The 13,698-nt window shown below is 29.7% G+C and overlaps 1 protein-coding gene across 1 annotated transcript; it reads left to right on the top strand.

The window, feature by feature from the left end:
* Positions 1 to 2,164: 2,164 nt before the first annotated feature.
* On the top strand, positions 2,165 to 5,332 carry LOC103842959 (protein indeterminate-domain 6, chloroplastic-like). The gene is given in 4 exon segments (XM_018655138.2): positions 2,165 to 2,375; positions 2,377 to 2,570; positions 2,926 to 3,322; positions 4,275 to 5,332. Coding segments are annotated over 4 exon segments (1,443 nt in total). The 5' UTR covers positions 2,165 to 2,346; the 3' UTR covers positions 5,098 to 5,332.
* The last annotated feature ends 8,366 nt before the right edge of the window (positions 5,333 to 13,698 follow it).

The raw sequence follows: 13,698 nt of genomic DNA, 5'->3' as shown, positions 1-13,698 counted from the left end.
GTTGTGGTTTTTGGTTTTCCAGTTTTCTAGTCCAAACGAAATATGAATTATTCGATTATTTATTAATTTGGATTTAATTTCAGTTTGGTTATTTTGGTTTTTGGCTTGTTTCGGATAACAATGTTAGGAGAAACCTGATAAAATTTTGAGTTCAAGTTTGTATAGGTTCGGTTGCCATTGTATCAAATTTTGTTTTAATAGTATAGACGGTAACACTATAATGATGCTTGTATCATATTCTGATATTTACATTTTTTTATTAATTTAATTTGATTAATTATTTTAAACTAGAACTTTCACTATGCTTATTGTAGACCACAAGCAACACGAAACTGAATTGTCAAACTAATTCAGGTAGAGCGCTATGCGCATTGTAGCTCGTGAATTCTACACAGTCCCACAGTCATAAAAATAGCAGTTACATTACATCTACAAGGGGCATTTTAAAAACTATGAGAAAAATCAAAAGAAGAGAGAAAATTACAATGAGTTAGTTACAAAATATTTATTTTATATTTGTATTCATTACCATATTAATTGGTTTTCACCTTTTTAGTAGGGAGGCCAAAACATGACTTTGAGTTAATACATAACGACTAAGAGTTAGACTTATCTTAATATAAAATGTCACTAGTGGTCTCTTGTTACATGTTAAATATAGTTACTTTTATCACTAGTTTAGTATTTTTATATAAATGAACAATTGTAATTAATAGGATATTAATAGTTACAATGAAATAACTATGAATAATTGAGCTAATACTCTTTAATACCATCATACACTGGAGCACACGCCTACAACTGATTTTTACTGTTTAATTTGTTGTATTTTAATATAAGCTTTTGGTAAACTTGGTTTCTTTGTAATGCTAAAATATATTTTGTATTTACAATGTACCGTATATTTTCATATGTACACAATATATTAATGTATAAAATAAATAAATTTTTTAATATAACAATGAAAAAATAGTTAACCACTATGTATGTACTTATCTTATAAGTAAATTTTCAAAAAATTTAGATAGCAATAGTTGCAAACAAACAAAAAATGAAAAAAGTGATTTGAAAAAAAAATGAAATTAAAAATGATATTATGGCAGATTACCAATAAAAAATTCGTTGTATAAAAATAACATAATTAATAATTTAATTCATCCATTATAAATAAATAATTATATATAAAGTCATATAATTGAAACAAATTTAGTACTTATTTTTGTGTACTCTGTCGTGGCTAGTGGTGGAAGATAATATTCTAGGTAAACAGGAAAATAGATGAAAAGTAGTGAAGGATTTGGTTGTTTAGATACAAATTAAAATTATGAGTTAAATGAAGAGAAAGAGAAAGGCTTTGTTAAAGCCATAAGAGAGACACGAGAAGGAGTATGAGGTGCCACCCTGACCACACCTGCATGTGCCCACATCTCACTGTTTTACAATGACACACAAACTCTAATCTTCCCCATTCTTTTTGAAAAAGGTTTAAAATAACAATGTACCGAATTTTTTAATTAAAGACTAAAATTAGTTTCCAATTTATTTAATTTTAAATTTATGTTGCAATATAAAGGGAAATGATTTAAGATATTAATGTTATGGCAATGTAACACTAGGATTTTTATATATGAATATTTTATAAGTGAAATTTAGATTAGTTCACAAATGAAGAGGAGTAGATTTTTTAAAATTACAAAGTAAATTAACTATAGTTAAATCATGATGACGCAGCTTAATCAACAAACCACCATACGTTACAGAGTAGAAACGTACCAAAATTTACTTTGTTTTTTTTCAAAAACATTGAATTTTTTAATTAGTAGTGAAAAAGAGAAATGGACTGTAGCTATATAAAATAAGATTTTAACAAGACTCAATCCCAATTATTAAAACAAAAACAGAGCAACAAAGCAAGAGAGAAAGAGAGAGAAAGAGAGAGTGATAGGGCTTTTTCTTTAAGGTGTGTGTATTTGTATATTTATTATATTTGCCTATGGCTTCTTCTTCATCCTCTAACATTATCATCATCTACTTGGTTTCTTTCTTTGTTTCTGAGTTTTAGCTTTTTGTTGACCTTTTTCTTCTTGGTTTCTTTCTCTGCATCTCAAGACTTAGTTACAATAAAAACAACTTATAGTATGTCTTCTATCAAAAACTACAAATTAAAAACAACTCTTTGGATTTATATTTGTTCTCTATGTTCTCGTAAATGTCTTCTAGTGATATAATTTTTTTTTTCATGTCGTCAATCTCTATGGCTTCTTCCTGTTCTAATTCCTTACTTTCGTTTTCTTCTGAATCATATTTCATTTCTATCTTCTCTCTCACTTTTAAATTATTTTATTAATGGATCTTTGTAGATTAAGCAAAAGCAGAACTTGAGAAGATGTCTTCATCGTACAACAACACAATTTCATCATCCTCCACTCAGTCTTTCCTCCTCTCCAGCGCCGCCACCGGATCAAACAACTTTAACCGTGAAGAGACGGCGATGACGATGATCCAACAACCCAACTCCGTTGCTCCACCACCACCACCCAAAAAACGACGAAACCAACCTGGAAACTCATGTGAGTACCTCTTATTTATAGTTTGTTGTCATACACAAACATATAAGTGTGTGTGTGTGTGTTCAAATTCCCAAAAAAAAAAATCAATAGGCCTCAGTGAAGAGGTTTCCTTTTGGGAGGAAATACAAAAAGAAAAGAACCCTAAATTTTAATCACTTTTCTTTGTTATCATTCTTGATAATCAAGAATTAGGAATATCATCATTCAATCGTAGATATATATTATTTAGAAATTATTGTAATCTATTCAACAATTTTTACGAGAAGATTAGTCTATTCAATTTTCTTATATGATATTATCTCTTGAGTAATGGTTTTTGTTCTAGTGTTCAAATATTTTTCTTTTGATTGAACAGATCCAGATGCTGAAGTGATAGCGTTATCTCCAAAGACGATCATGGCAACAAATAGGTTCCTATGTGAAGTGTGCAACAAAGGATTTCAAAGAGAACAGAATCTACAGCTTCACCGGAGAGGACACAACCTTCCATGGAAGCTGAAACAAAAGTCGAACAAAGAAGTGAGGAGGAAGGTGTATATTTGTCCGGAGCCCACGTGCGTCCACCATGACCCGTCACGTGCTCTTGGAGACCTCACCGGAATAAAGAAGCATTATTACCGGAAACACGGTGAGAAGAAGTGGAATTGCGAGAAATGCTCTAAGCGTTACGCTGTTCAATCTGATTGGAAAGCTCACTCTAAAATTTGTGGTACCAAAGAGTATCGATGTGACTGTGGTACCATCTTCTCTAGGTAAACTATCTTTCTTGGTTCCATTCAATTATTTTGTTCATATCATATGAAATTAGAATTGATTAATAATTTAATACTTTAGTGTGAAAAGAACATGTATATGTTAATAATCTTTATAAAAACGTGTTGGTTAGTCCATAGATCTCATAGTCTATAGCGGTCATCATTTTGTTATTCGAAACTAGAAGCATTTTTTACTTCGAGTTTACATGTCGGCTCTAAATTTATAAGGTTCATACTCTGGCTTCTGCTTGAAATTCCAGTTAAAAAGGCATGTCGGTCAGTGAATATTAATTATTAACGAATTATTATGCAAGCTATGTATAATGCATGAGTGTGGTGCCCTCTCTATATATATTTTGATTTGTGACTGAAATCTACGCGTTTAGATATCATCATCTATATTGGTCACGGAATATCATATTTCCTACATAGGGACATGAACACATATGCATATATGCACATAGGATCTATCAACTTATTTGGTTGGTTGCTAATGAGTAGAGTAAGTGAGGAAGACAGTAAAGATGAAAGGAGAAAAATAAAAGATGCTAAATTTGGTCACATGTGAGTTGGATTTGTTTCCATGCATTCCCACTTTTGTTTTCTTCTTCACCTTTGCAGGTTCCTCTTTCCATGTAACTCCTCTTCTTGTGGGTCTCACCCCTCTCTCTCTCTCTCTCTCTCCTCTCTCTCTCCTCTTTCTCTCTCATCATTATATAGAATTATTATATTAAGTATGTGCTTTATGTATTAGAGGGGAGGGGTTCGTTTAATTTCTTAGTTAATGAATATTGTGGTCTGCGTAATATAGGAGTGGTTAACGACCACTTTACATTTCTAGGGTTTGTATTTCTTTTTAATTTCTAAAATATTTTTGTTTTCATTTTTTATATACATACACTGTAATATTGACCGTTATCTTAATTACTTCTTTGGGGTGATATTGCAGAAGAGACAGTTACATTACACACAGGGCATTCTGTGATGCATTAATACAAGAGTCAGCAAGAAACCCTACCGTGAGCTTCACGGCAATAGCAGCCGCTAGTGGAGGTGGTGGCAGACATGGCTTTTACGACGGTGCTTCTTCCGCTCTCTCGCACAACCATTTCGGTAACAACTCAAACACTGGTTTTACCCCTCTAGCTGCAGGTTACAATCTGAACCGTTCATCTTCCGAAAAGTTTGAAGACTTCATTCCTCAGCCCACAAACCCTTATCATGGCCCAAACAATTTCCTCATGCAATGCTCTTCAAACCAAGGATTGTTGGCACACAATGATCAAAGTCTCTTGAACCAGCACGGTATGATCAGCCTTGGTGATACCATCAGCAATAACAACAACAACTTGTTTAACCTCGGAAACTTTCAGCTCAATATCAAGAACTCTGATCAGATAAGTGCTCCTTCACTTTTCGCTGATGGTGCTGAAAACAACGATCCTTCTGCTTTGCTAAGAGGGTTAACTTCTTCATCTTCGTCGAGTGCGGTAGTTAATGAATTTGGAGATAATGTGAATGGAAACCTTCATGGTTTAATGAACTCTCTAGCTACGACAACAGATCAACAAGGTCGATCTGGTAGCAGCATTTTCGACCTTCATTTCGGTAACAATCTTAGCATGGGAGGCTCTGATAGGTTGACTTTGGATTTTCTAGGCGTTAATGGAAGAGTTATGAGTAATGTAAATGGTCGTGGTGGTCGTAACCAGGCTCCTTTAGACACTGAGATGAAGTTTTCACAACCAAATCATCCATTTGAAAGAGCTTGAGATGATCATATGCAAAGATAAGTTGTTGGGGTTCCATGGAGACTTTATTTATAAGTTTCAACTATTGAAGTGGGATTATGTATCCTCTCTTTAGTACTTCAGTTTCGTCAAGTTGGTTTTCCTTGTTTTTATGATGTTGTCAGTGTGGAATCTCGAACCGGGGCTCCTATGGATTCTTCAACCATCTTAGTTAATTCCGCTAATTAATTATATATAATATTTCAGTTTTCCCTTATTTTGAAATATGCATTAGTTTTAATTTAACGTCTTGAACGATCGTATAATTTGTTAGCAAAGTACATTTTCCGGTATGAGTTGATGTATCCAATGCCAGCTTAATACAATTTATTATTTTACTCATAGTTAGAAAATGATGTTCTTAGTAAGAATTGAACCCATTATTTATAAGATATAATATTAAATCCTTCAAACCACTGTAACAATGAGATTTATTTGTAATTTTTTTTGATAATCCAGGTATCCGGACCTCTCACTTAGTCCGACTATTCCACCGTGTCCAACCGGAACTGGCGAAGAAGGTCCTAGAGGCCAAACGAAAACCATGTTAAATCCGCTGTGACCGGAGCTCGAACTCGTGATGGCGGGCACCTCAGCCGAGGTTCTTTTACCACCAGACCACGAGGCCCGGTTAATTTTTATTTGTAATTCTTAGCTATACAACGTATGTTAAGAAAAATATTATTATAAACTATACCACTTGACATTTATTAATTCTTGCATAACAAATGAATAAATTTCTTGATTGATTCATATATCAATTGTGTATCTTCTTTATCAAAAAAAAAAGAAATAAATTGTGTATCTTACGTTGCACATGCAAGTTATGAGCCAGATTTCAAGATATGTATGTCTACAATAATACGTCAAACGAATCGGATGATATTCCAGCAAAAGCATAATACAAGCAGAAGCATCCAACATTCCAACATTATTCAAGCTCATGTCATAATCCTATATTTATATAATAAGTATAGTTATAAACTTGTAATTGTCAGTTTTGTTGTAATATGTATTATAGTATACAATAGAGCAAAGATGTCCGGCCCCCTAATACAAATAATCAAATATTACATAAAAATTAATAGAAAATCAGTTTCAAAAAAAAAAAATATTACATATAAACCGTATCTAATTATTAAGTAAGATTTGATTTTCCAAAACATAAATCAGCTTACGCAAACGCCATTAATTTAACTGGTTCGAGATGGAAACTTTTGTGTCGGACAAACTATATATGCTTAGAAATATGAGCTTAAACGGGAAAAATAACAGAAAAAGAGTTTTAACGTACGTACCCGTCAAAATTTTAAGTTAAAAGGTATTTGACATTTTGAAGACATAACTTAACTCTGGGTCTTTTGGTCTTTAACTCTTTGACTCCACCTACTCCATTTTATTTCTATCCATGCTTCGTACTATAATGCTTATGAAATTATATATTTGCTACAAAATGTAATAATTGATCAGATTCTATTTGAACTGGCCCAATTTAATTAATTTTGACATATCTACGTAGAGATACTTTTATGAATAGATTGACAGTGATTATAGTCATGTTGGCGTACTTTTAAATTCAAACACAATATATTCGAAAATCAAAGTAGACTATTCAGCTTTGTAAATAAGAGAATAAAATGTATATAGTCCTTAAATATAAAGTTTGAACTATAATTTTGTAAAAATATACGTTGACTATAGTGGGATAGAGAGCACCAATCACCAAAGTTTAAAAAAGATCCTAGTATATATATATATATATATATATATATATATATATATATATATATATATATATATATATAGCATATACTTAGACACAGTCTGTCTAAGCTCAAACAGATCAACCTATGAGTTTGCCATCCTTTTATATGTTTCTTCGGCATATTTTATTGGTTCTAAAAAAATGCATTTAATACTATAAAATAGATTATCTACATTATCTTATTCGAGTTTAAAAATGTTTTCGGACTAATGCCAATGAGTAGATGGATCGAGTGTTACCAGACTACCTGTAAACTGTTTGAATCGGATCTCAAATCCAAACTTCTTTTCATGTAATTGTGATTTTGTTTCATGTGAAACTCGAATCTGCCATCCTTATATTTATTTGACATTTTTAATCATAATTTTTAAATATATATATGCAAAACTTATATATTATTTCTTTTCGGATATGAGGTTTCAAAACTTAGAATATATCAATAAAAATATATTTTATATTTTTCTCATTAAGAAATCAGGGAAAATGGAAAAGTATGTAAATGATAGACTTATTCCTAACGTGAAAGAAAAATCATCGAAGAAATATCGACGAATTCTACAAAATAATTTGGAATAAGGTGTCCACTTCATATCTGGTTAATCTCTAATAACAACCAATACGTAATATACATACACACACATTATATATGCATAAAACATCATGTTTAATAAATGAATGAGAAAAATTAAGGTTTTTTTAACAGCGAGCGAGATAGCCACATTATTCTCTTTTAAAAAACTTCACATTTTAATTTATTGTCTTATAAAATCGAATGATAAAGCAACATACATAAACAACAAAAACAATTATTGTTAGGAAAGAGCGATGATATATATATATATATATATAAAATATATACTAGATTTTGATCCGCGCTTGAAAAGCGCGAGTTTGTTTTTGTAATTAAATATATTTTAAACAAATTTCTATATAAGATAATGTATAAGTTTGAGCACATTTATCCAAAAATACGGACCAATCCGTACTAACTGAAAAACTAAAATTGAACTGAATTGCATAAATAATAGAGCAAACCATATATCTATGACTGAAAAATTGAAACTAAACCGAGAACCAAATGAGTATCTGAATTTTCAAATAAAAATTATATATTTAAAAATATTAATTACATTCAATTTTAAAAACCAAATATCCTAAAAATACTATTTATAAACCGGATAACTCGAAAACTTGAATTACCCGAATATTTTTATTTGGTTGATAAATAATTTAGTTAACCAAAAGTATAAATTATGTATATAATTATTTTTTAAAAAATATATATATAACTATGTTTAATATAACACATAGTATCAAAACTATTTTCAAAATAATATTATGTTTTAAAATAAGTGGATTTTGTTCTAAAACACAATTCTATTGCTAACCTATTTTAAAATATCAATATAGTGTTAATAAATAACAATGTGTTTTAAGTTATTACTAACCGATTTATAATTGGTTAGACTAAATATTTAACGGAACCAAAGATAAATAGCCATTTTCTGAAAATATAGGAGATGGAAAGATTGAACCGGTTTTATGTAGACCATAATCATATATATGGATTCGTATAGGAACTGGCTTGGTATTAAATGGTACAACCAATTTGGAATATTAAGTTGTGACAAACATCGTTTAGTTTGTGAATGATAATGTTGAAGTGTTTATATATAACATGGTTAATAAAATCAGTTTAGTTAATAAAATTGGTATAAAATAATGGTTGATCTCTGTAAAAGATGCAATTTGTTTTACAATAGATATTGTATTATGTTTATAGTCTCCGAAGGTATTTATTATTAAATAAATCACAAGTAACCATATATACAAATATAGGGTGGACATTATTTAATAATAACATAAAATAATTATGATGGAATAATGTGTATATAGTAAATGTATATGTAGAGAATTAGGTTAGTATCATTTTTTATGACTAATTTGTTTTTAATGAAGAATAATGAAGTTAATAGTATGAAAAATAATAGAAATTTTAGTTAAATGAAATGGTCCAACTATGACTTGTTTTAAGTAGATTTTTTAGGACTCCTTCCCTTTTAATAGTATTGATATATAAGAGTGATGATGAATATGCATGTTTATGTATGCATAGATAAATAGTGATGAACTAGAAATCAAATCTATAGTAAAAAAAGTCTGGTGAAAAAAGTGGACGACTGAATCATAAAAGAACATGACGATCAATGGATATATAAATTTTTTTTTTGAAGAAAACAAAAAATTCAAAAACATTTTTTTTTTTGATAAACCATATCGGCTGATCCGGTCGGTCTCGGGAAGAACCACTTAGTGCTACAAAGTGGATTGACTATCAAACTGCCTGATTCGAATTTGAAATACCTTTCGACTAATACCAAAGGGTGAACCAATTCTTTATTACGATTCACTTTGTAAATCACTTGGGCCAAAACTCAAGTCCATGACTGATGTGGATACACAACAAACCCCAAAAGATTACCAATAGACTACCACCACCACTTAGTTTCAAAAAATATATTTTTATCCATTGCGGTTTTGTTGCTATTTTCCTCCTTCTTACAGTTTTAATATTCAGTTTTGTTAAACTGCAAACCATAGAACAAAATTTTTTTTGTGATACACTTTATTTTGTGCATCTTCTTTTTGTTAGCATTTGCTTAGTTTTTACGTTTTCCTTTTATTTTCGTCAACATCCCTATTCTAAGGGTTCAACTGTTAAATTTTTTATTTAATATTTCCATTGTACGTAATTTAATGAAGTATTTTTAGTGGGGTTTGCAGCTAAATCTGTGGACACAAACGGTTCTTTGTTTTTGTCTAGCTATGCAAAAGCCAGCCCTGCCTCCACAGCACACTCGTCAATTTTAGTTGATAATACGTTAATAATCGACAAACACAATCCTAATTTCTAAAAACATAGCGTCAATTCAACTTTGGTATGACCTCAATTCTTATAATCTGTCGAACTGAACTTGATTTAGCTCATACTTTTATGATTGGAGATTTTTAACCAAAACATATAGACGAATCTTCAAAATTTATATGGCCATATGCAATTATATCTAATAAAAATAATCATTGCACCATATGTTTTTCAACAAATATATTTTATTTTCTTTGAAATCTATGAAATCAAAATAATATTATACTATTTAAAAAACATGGCATGTTCTTTTGTGTCTCCTAGAGTTACATATATGATATATCATTGCACAATAGTGTATATATATATATACTTTGAATCATGATCTGCTGTTCTAATGGTTTTTAGTATTCAGTACACAAGCAAATTTCCTAATGTATTTTTTTTCAAACGAAACATGAAAGGAAAGCCACAATCATATACGATGATTATGTATGAAGAGAAGATGAATGGTGAACCAAAAAAAAAGAGAGAAGATGAACGTTGAGACAGGATATTGTTGATTCTAGGCCGTTAACTTAACTTTGATGGGGACAAGACAAGTTTGTGGATAACAGTATTGCATATATGGATACATATCGATACAGATACCAATATAACAAATTATATAAAACGTGAAAAGATTTTAGGCAAAGCATCACAAGACACACACTCGTGACAACGCCAACTGTCCTTCGAAATGAAAAGAAATTAGTAGCAAATAGCAAAAAGGTAAATTAGAAAAAATAAAAACACACACGCACACTAGAATAATCACCTCCTCTTTACTGCCCTATGCAATGATATGACAATAAATGTGACAGGCCAGAAAAGTCCTTAGATTCTATTTTGTGTTTGTCAAATAAAATAGTTAGATACCGAAGAAAAATACAAGGAGAATACAAAACGACACATTTTTTCGTTTTAATGTTTATTTTTTTCTAATAATACCAACTATTAGTATTTTTACTTTATAATGACGATCAGTAATCAACTTCGTACAGAAAAGATCACGTCTATTAATCGTTTACTTCGGATGCTCCCAAAAGAATAGATATAGGGGAGCATCTGAAAAAATAAAAAAACTCACGTCTGACGTCTGAAAAGTCTGTTAAATAAGAGAGGGGAGGGGGGGGGGGGGGGGGGAGATATGAAGAAATTATTATTTTTGGAAGATATGAAGGATTAATTTTGTAATTTTGTGAATGAAAACGAGTTTTGATCAATTAATTCTAACTACAACGTTAACCCAAAAAAACTATAAACATTGCTCAATGACATAACGAAGATGCATACACCTTAGTATAATACTTATGTCCGGTCTAAAATTTCGAGTTATGAAGTCTAACGGTAGAGCGCAAGCATAGGCTTTGTTGGTATATATTCACCGAAGAAATTGTTATTTTTGGGAGATAAGAAGGATTAATTTTGTAATTTTGTGAATAAAAACGAGTTTTGATCAATTAATTCTAACTACAACGTTAACCCAAAAAAACTATAAACATTGCTCAATGATATAACGAAGATGCATACACCTTAGTATAATACCTATGTCCGGCCTAAAATCTCGAGTTATGAAGTCTAACGGTAGAGACGATTAGTCGGATATTGCTAGTGAACCAATATCGAGGGTGGTGACTGTATTAAAAAGTCAACACATAACGGATGAAGATGACGTGCCGTATCATGATCTTGTTGATGAAAATTAGGGTTTTGAAATTCAAGGTACGTGGAAAAAGTTTCACAAAGAGAGAGAGAGAGAGAGATAGAGAGAGAATAATTGTCCGTCGAATATTTCGAGAATGTTTATCTAACTTCAAAAATCCTACTCTCTGTCTTTCATTAAATGCAACTCGATTATGTGTCGAATTAAAAAAATTCTTCTTGTCATCTTATTAAATGTACACACTATTGCTAGCACTACAAATAAGGTTTTTCTAAACCATTTCAATTTTATCGGATGCTCCCCAAAGGAATATAGGAATTTAGTAACATATGAAATCATTAATGATACCGGTGTATCCAAGGCAGAGTTTTCGTGTGGTTAAAGCATCAAATATTAGCTAAATTTATTTTTAAATTTCACTGACACATATAATAATCATTTAATCCAATTTGAAAATTTCTACAAAAGTTTTTTTTTTTTTGACAATTTCTTTTTTTGCTGGGAAAACAAAAGTTCCCCTATCCCCCCGCTAATACTTTTTGTCACTGCAAATTTATTGGATTGCAAAAAGAAATAAAAGACTACAAGAGACCCGCCCAGCCCAATACAATTTTAGTTAGCCCACCACATTGAACCACTAGTAGAAATGCAATTTGGAAAAACCGTGGAAACAGGTTCCTGAACCACATCACATCCATTTATGAAAACAAAACTGTATTCCAATTTCAAGAACGGACCGCAAGAGATCAATTACTTGTCCTTATAGAAGGATATAGAGTATCAAAGATATTATTAGCAAATATTGTATATTTATTATATAATATCCCCTATGTATTATTTGAGAAGCATTGCAACATTTTTTTGTAGCCACATGTCATCACTAGAATGATTCTTAGAATCCTTAGAAAAATAGGCTGGTCCATCTAAATATATAATAAGCTTTTTATTAAACCACAATATATACATTATTAATATGCTTTATTATTTCCTTAAATAAGATTATGGAATTGCCTAATGTGGCTAAAGTATATATGATAATTAATGATTTTGAATAATAAAGATTTGATAAAAATAAGTATGTATTATAATTATATTTGTTTAATTTTAAGCTATTAAAATAAATTAAACAATCATAGTAACCATATAATAAAAATTAAAAAAATTATTTATATATTATATTTTGAATTTTTAAAAACAAGTATAAATTACTAAAACTGTTAAAAGTTTCACATTCAAATTTTGTGATCTATGATTTAAAACTTTTGTTATGACATAATAAAAATAATTAAAAAATAATATAAGTTGAAAGTCTCATTTAATATGTATCAATTATAAAAGATATATAAATATATGTATCATTTTAAATAAAACTATATGCCATATAAAAATATATAAATATCTTAATTTTGAAATTTACTTTGAACATTTTTTGGATAAAAAATTTGAAAAAATATTGATAACTTAATTTTTTAAGATATTATAAATTACTTAAACCATTAATCCCACAGTGAAAATTTTGTTATCACTAATTTAGACTTTTTGCTATAACAGATACAAATGAAAAAAAAATATGAGCAAAAAAATCATCTAATAAATATTAATATTAAAATATACCATATATATGTTACTATCATTTAAATTTAATTATATATCATATCAAATAGAAAAAATATTTTTATTTATTTATAAAATTTATTTATATGTTCGCACCAATTTAATTATATAAATAGTAGATGATGAATTTTTAATTATTCAATATATATTTATTATTTCATAATATGTTACAAACATATAATAAATAAAATAATTTATATATATAATGTTCATCCCGCGCAAGGCGCGGATCTTAACCTAGTATTACATATATTTGTACTACATAGATTAGGAAAAATCACTAATACAAAAATGTACGTAATCCTAATTATTATTCTTACGAGAGTAAATACAATTCTTCACATGTATCTCTCGTCATATTAACATGATATCAGAATCCGATCCTAAAATTTGATCCACACTTATCTAGTTTAAAGTTGGCCCATCGATCTATATAGATTAAGCCTAAAATTGGTTAATTGATCTTTGTCCAAACACACTGAAATTAACGTTCAAAGAGACATCATTTCGAATGAGAGTGTTAGAGACTAAATCTCCCACATCGACTGTTGAAATAGATTTTAAATAATATAAGATAAATGAATCAATCCACTTATCACCGATTAATTTAATGCTAGAAGTCTTAGCTTAACT

Source organism: Brassica rapa, chromosome A09, assembly GCF_000309985.2.
Source record: "Brassica rapa cultivar Chiifu-401-42 chromosome A09, CAAS_Brap_v3.01, whole genome shotgun sequence".
Taxonomy (NCBI): Eukaryota; Viridiplantae; Streptophyta; class Magnoliopsida; order Brassicales; family Brassicaceae; genus Brassica; species Brassica rapa.
Note: the sequence above shows the minus strand (reverse complement) of the source record. Positions and strands in the feature narration are given on the sequence as shown.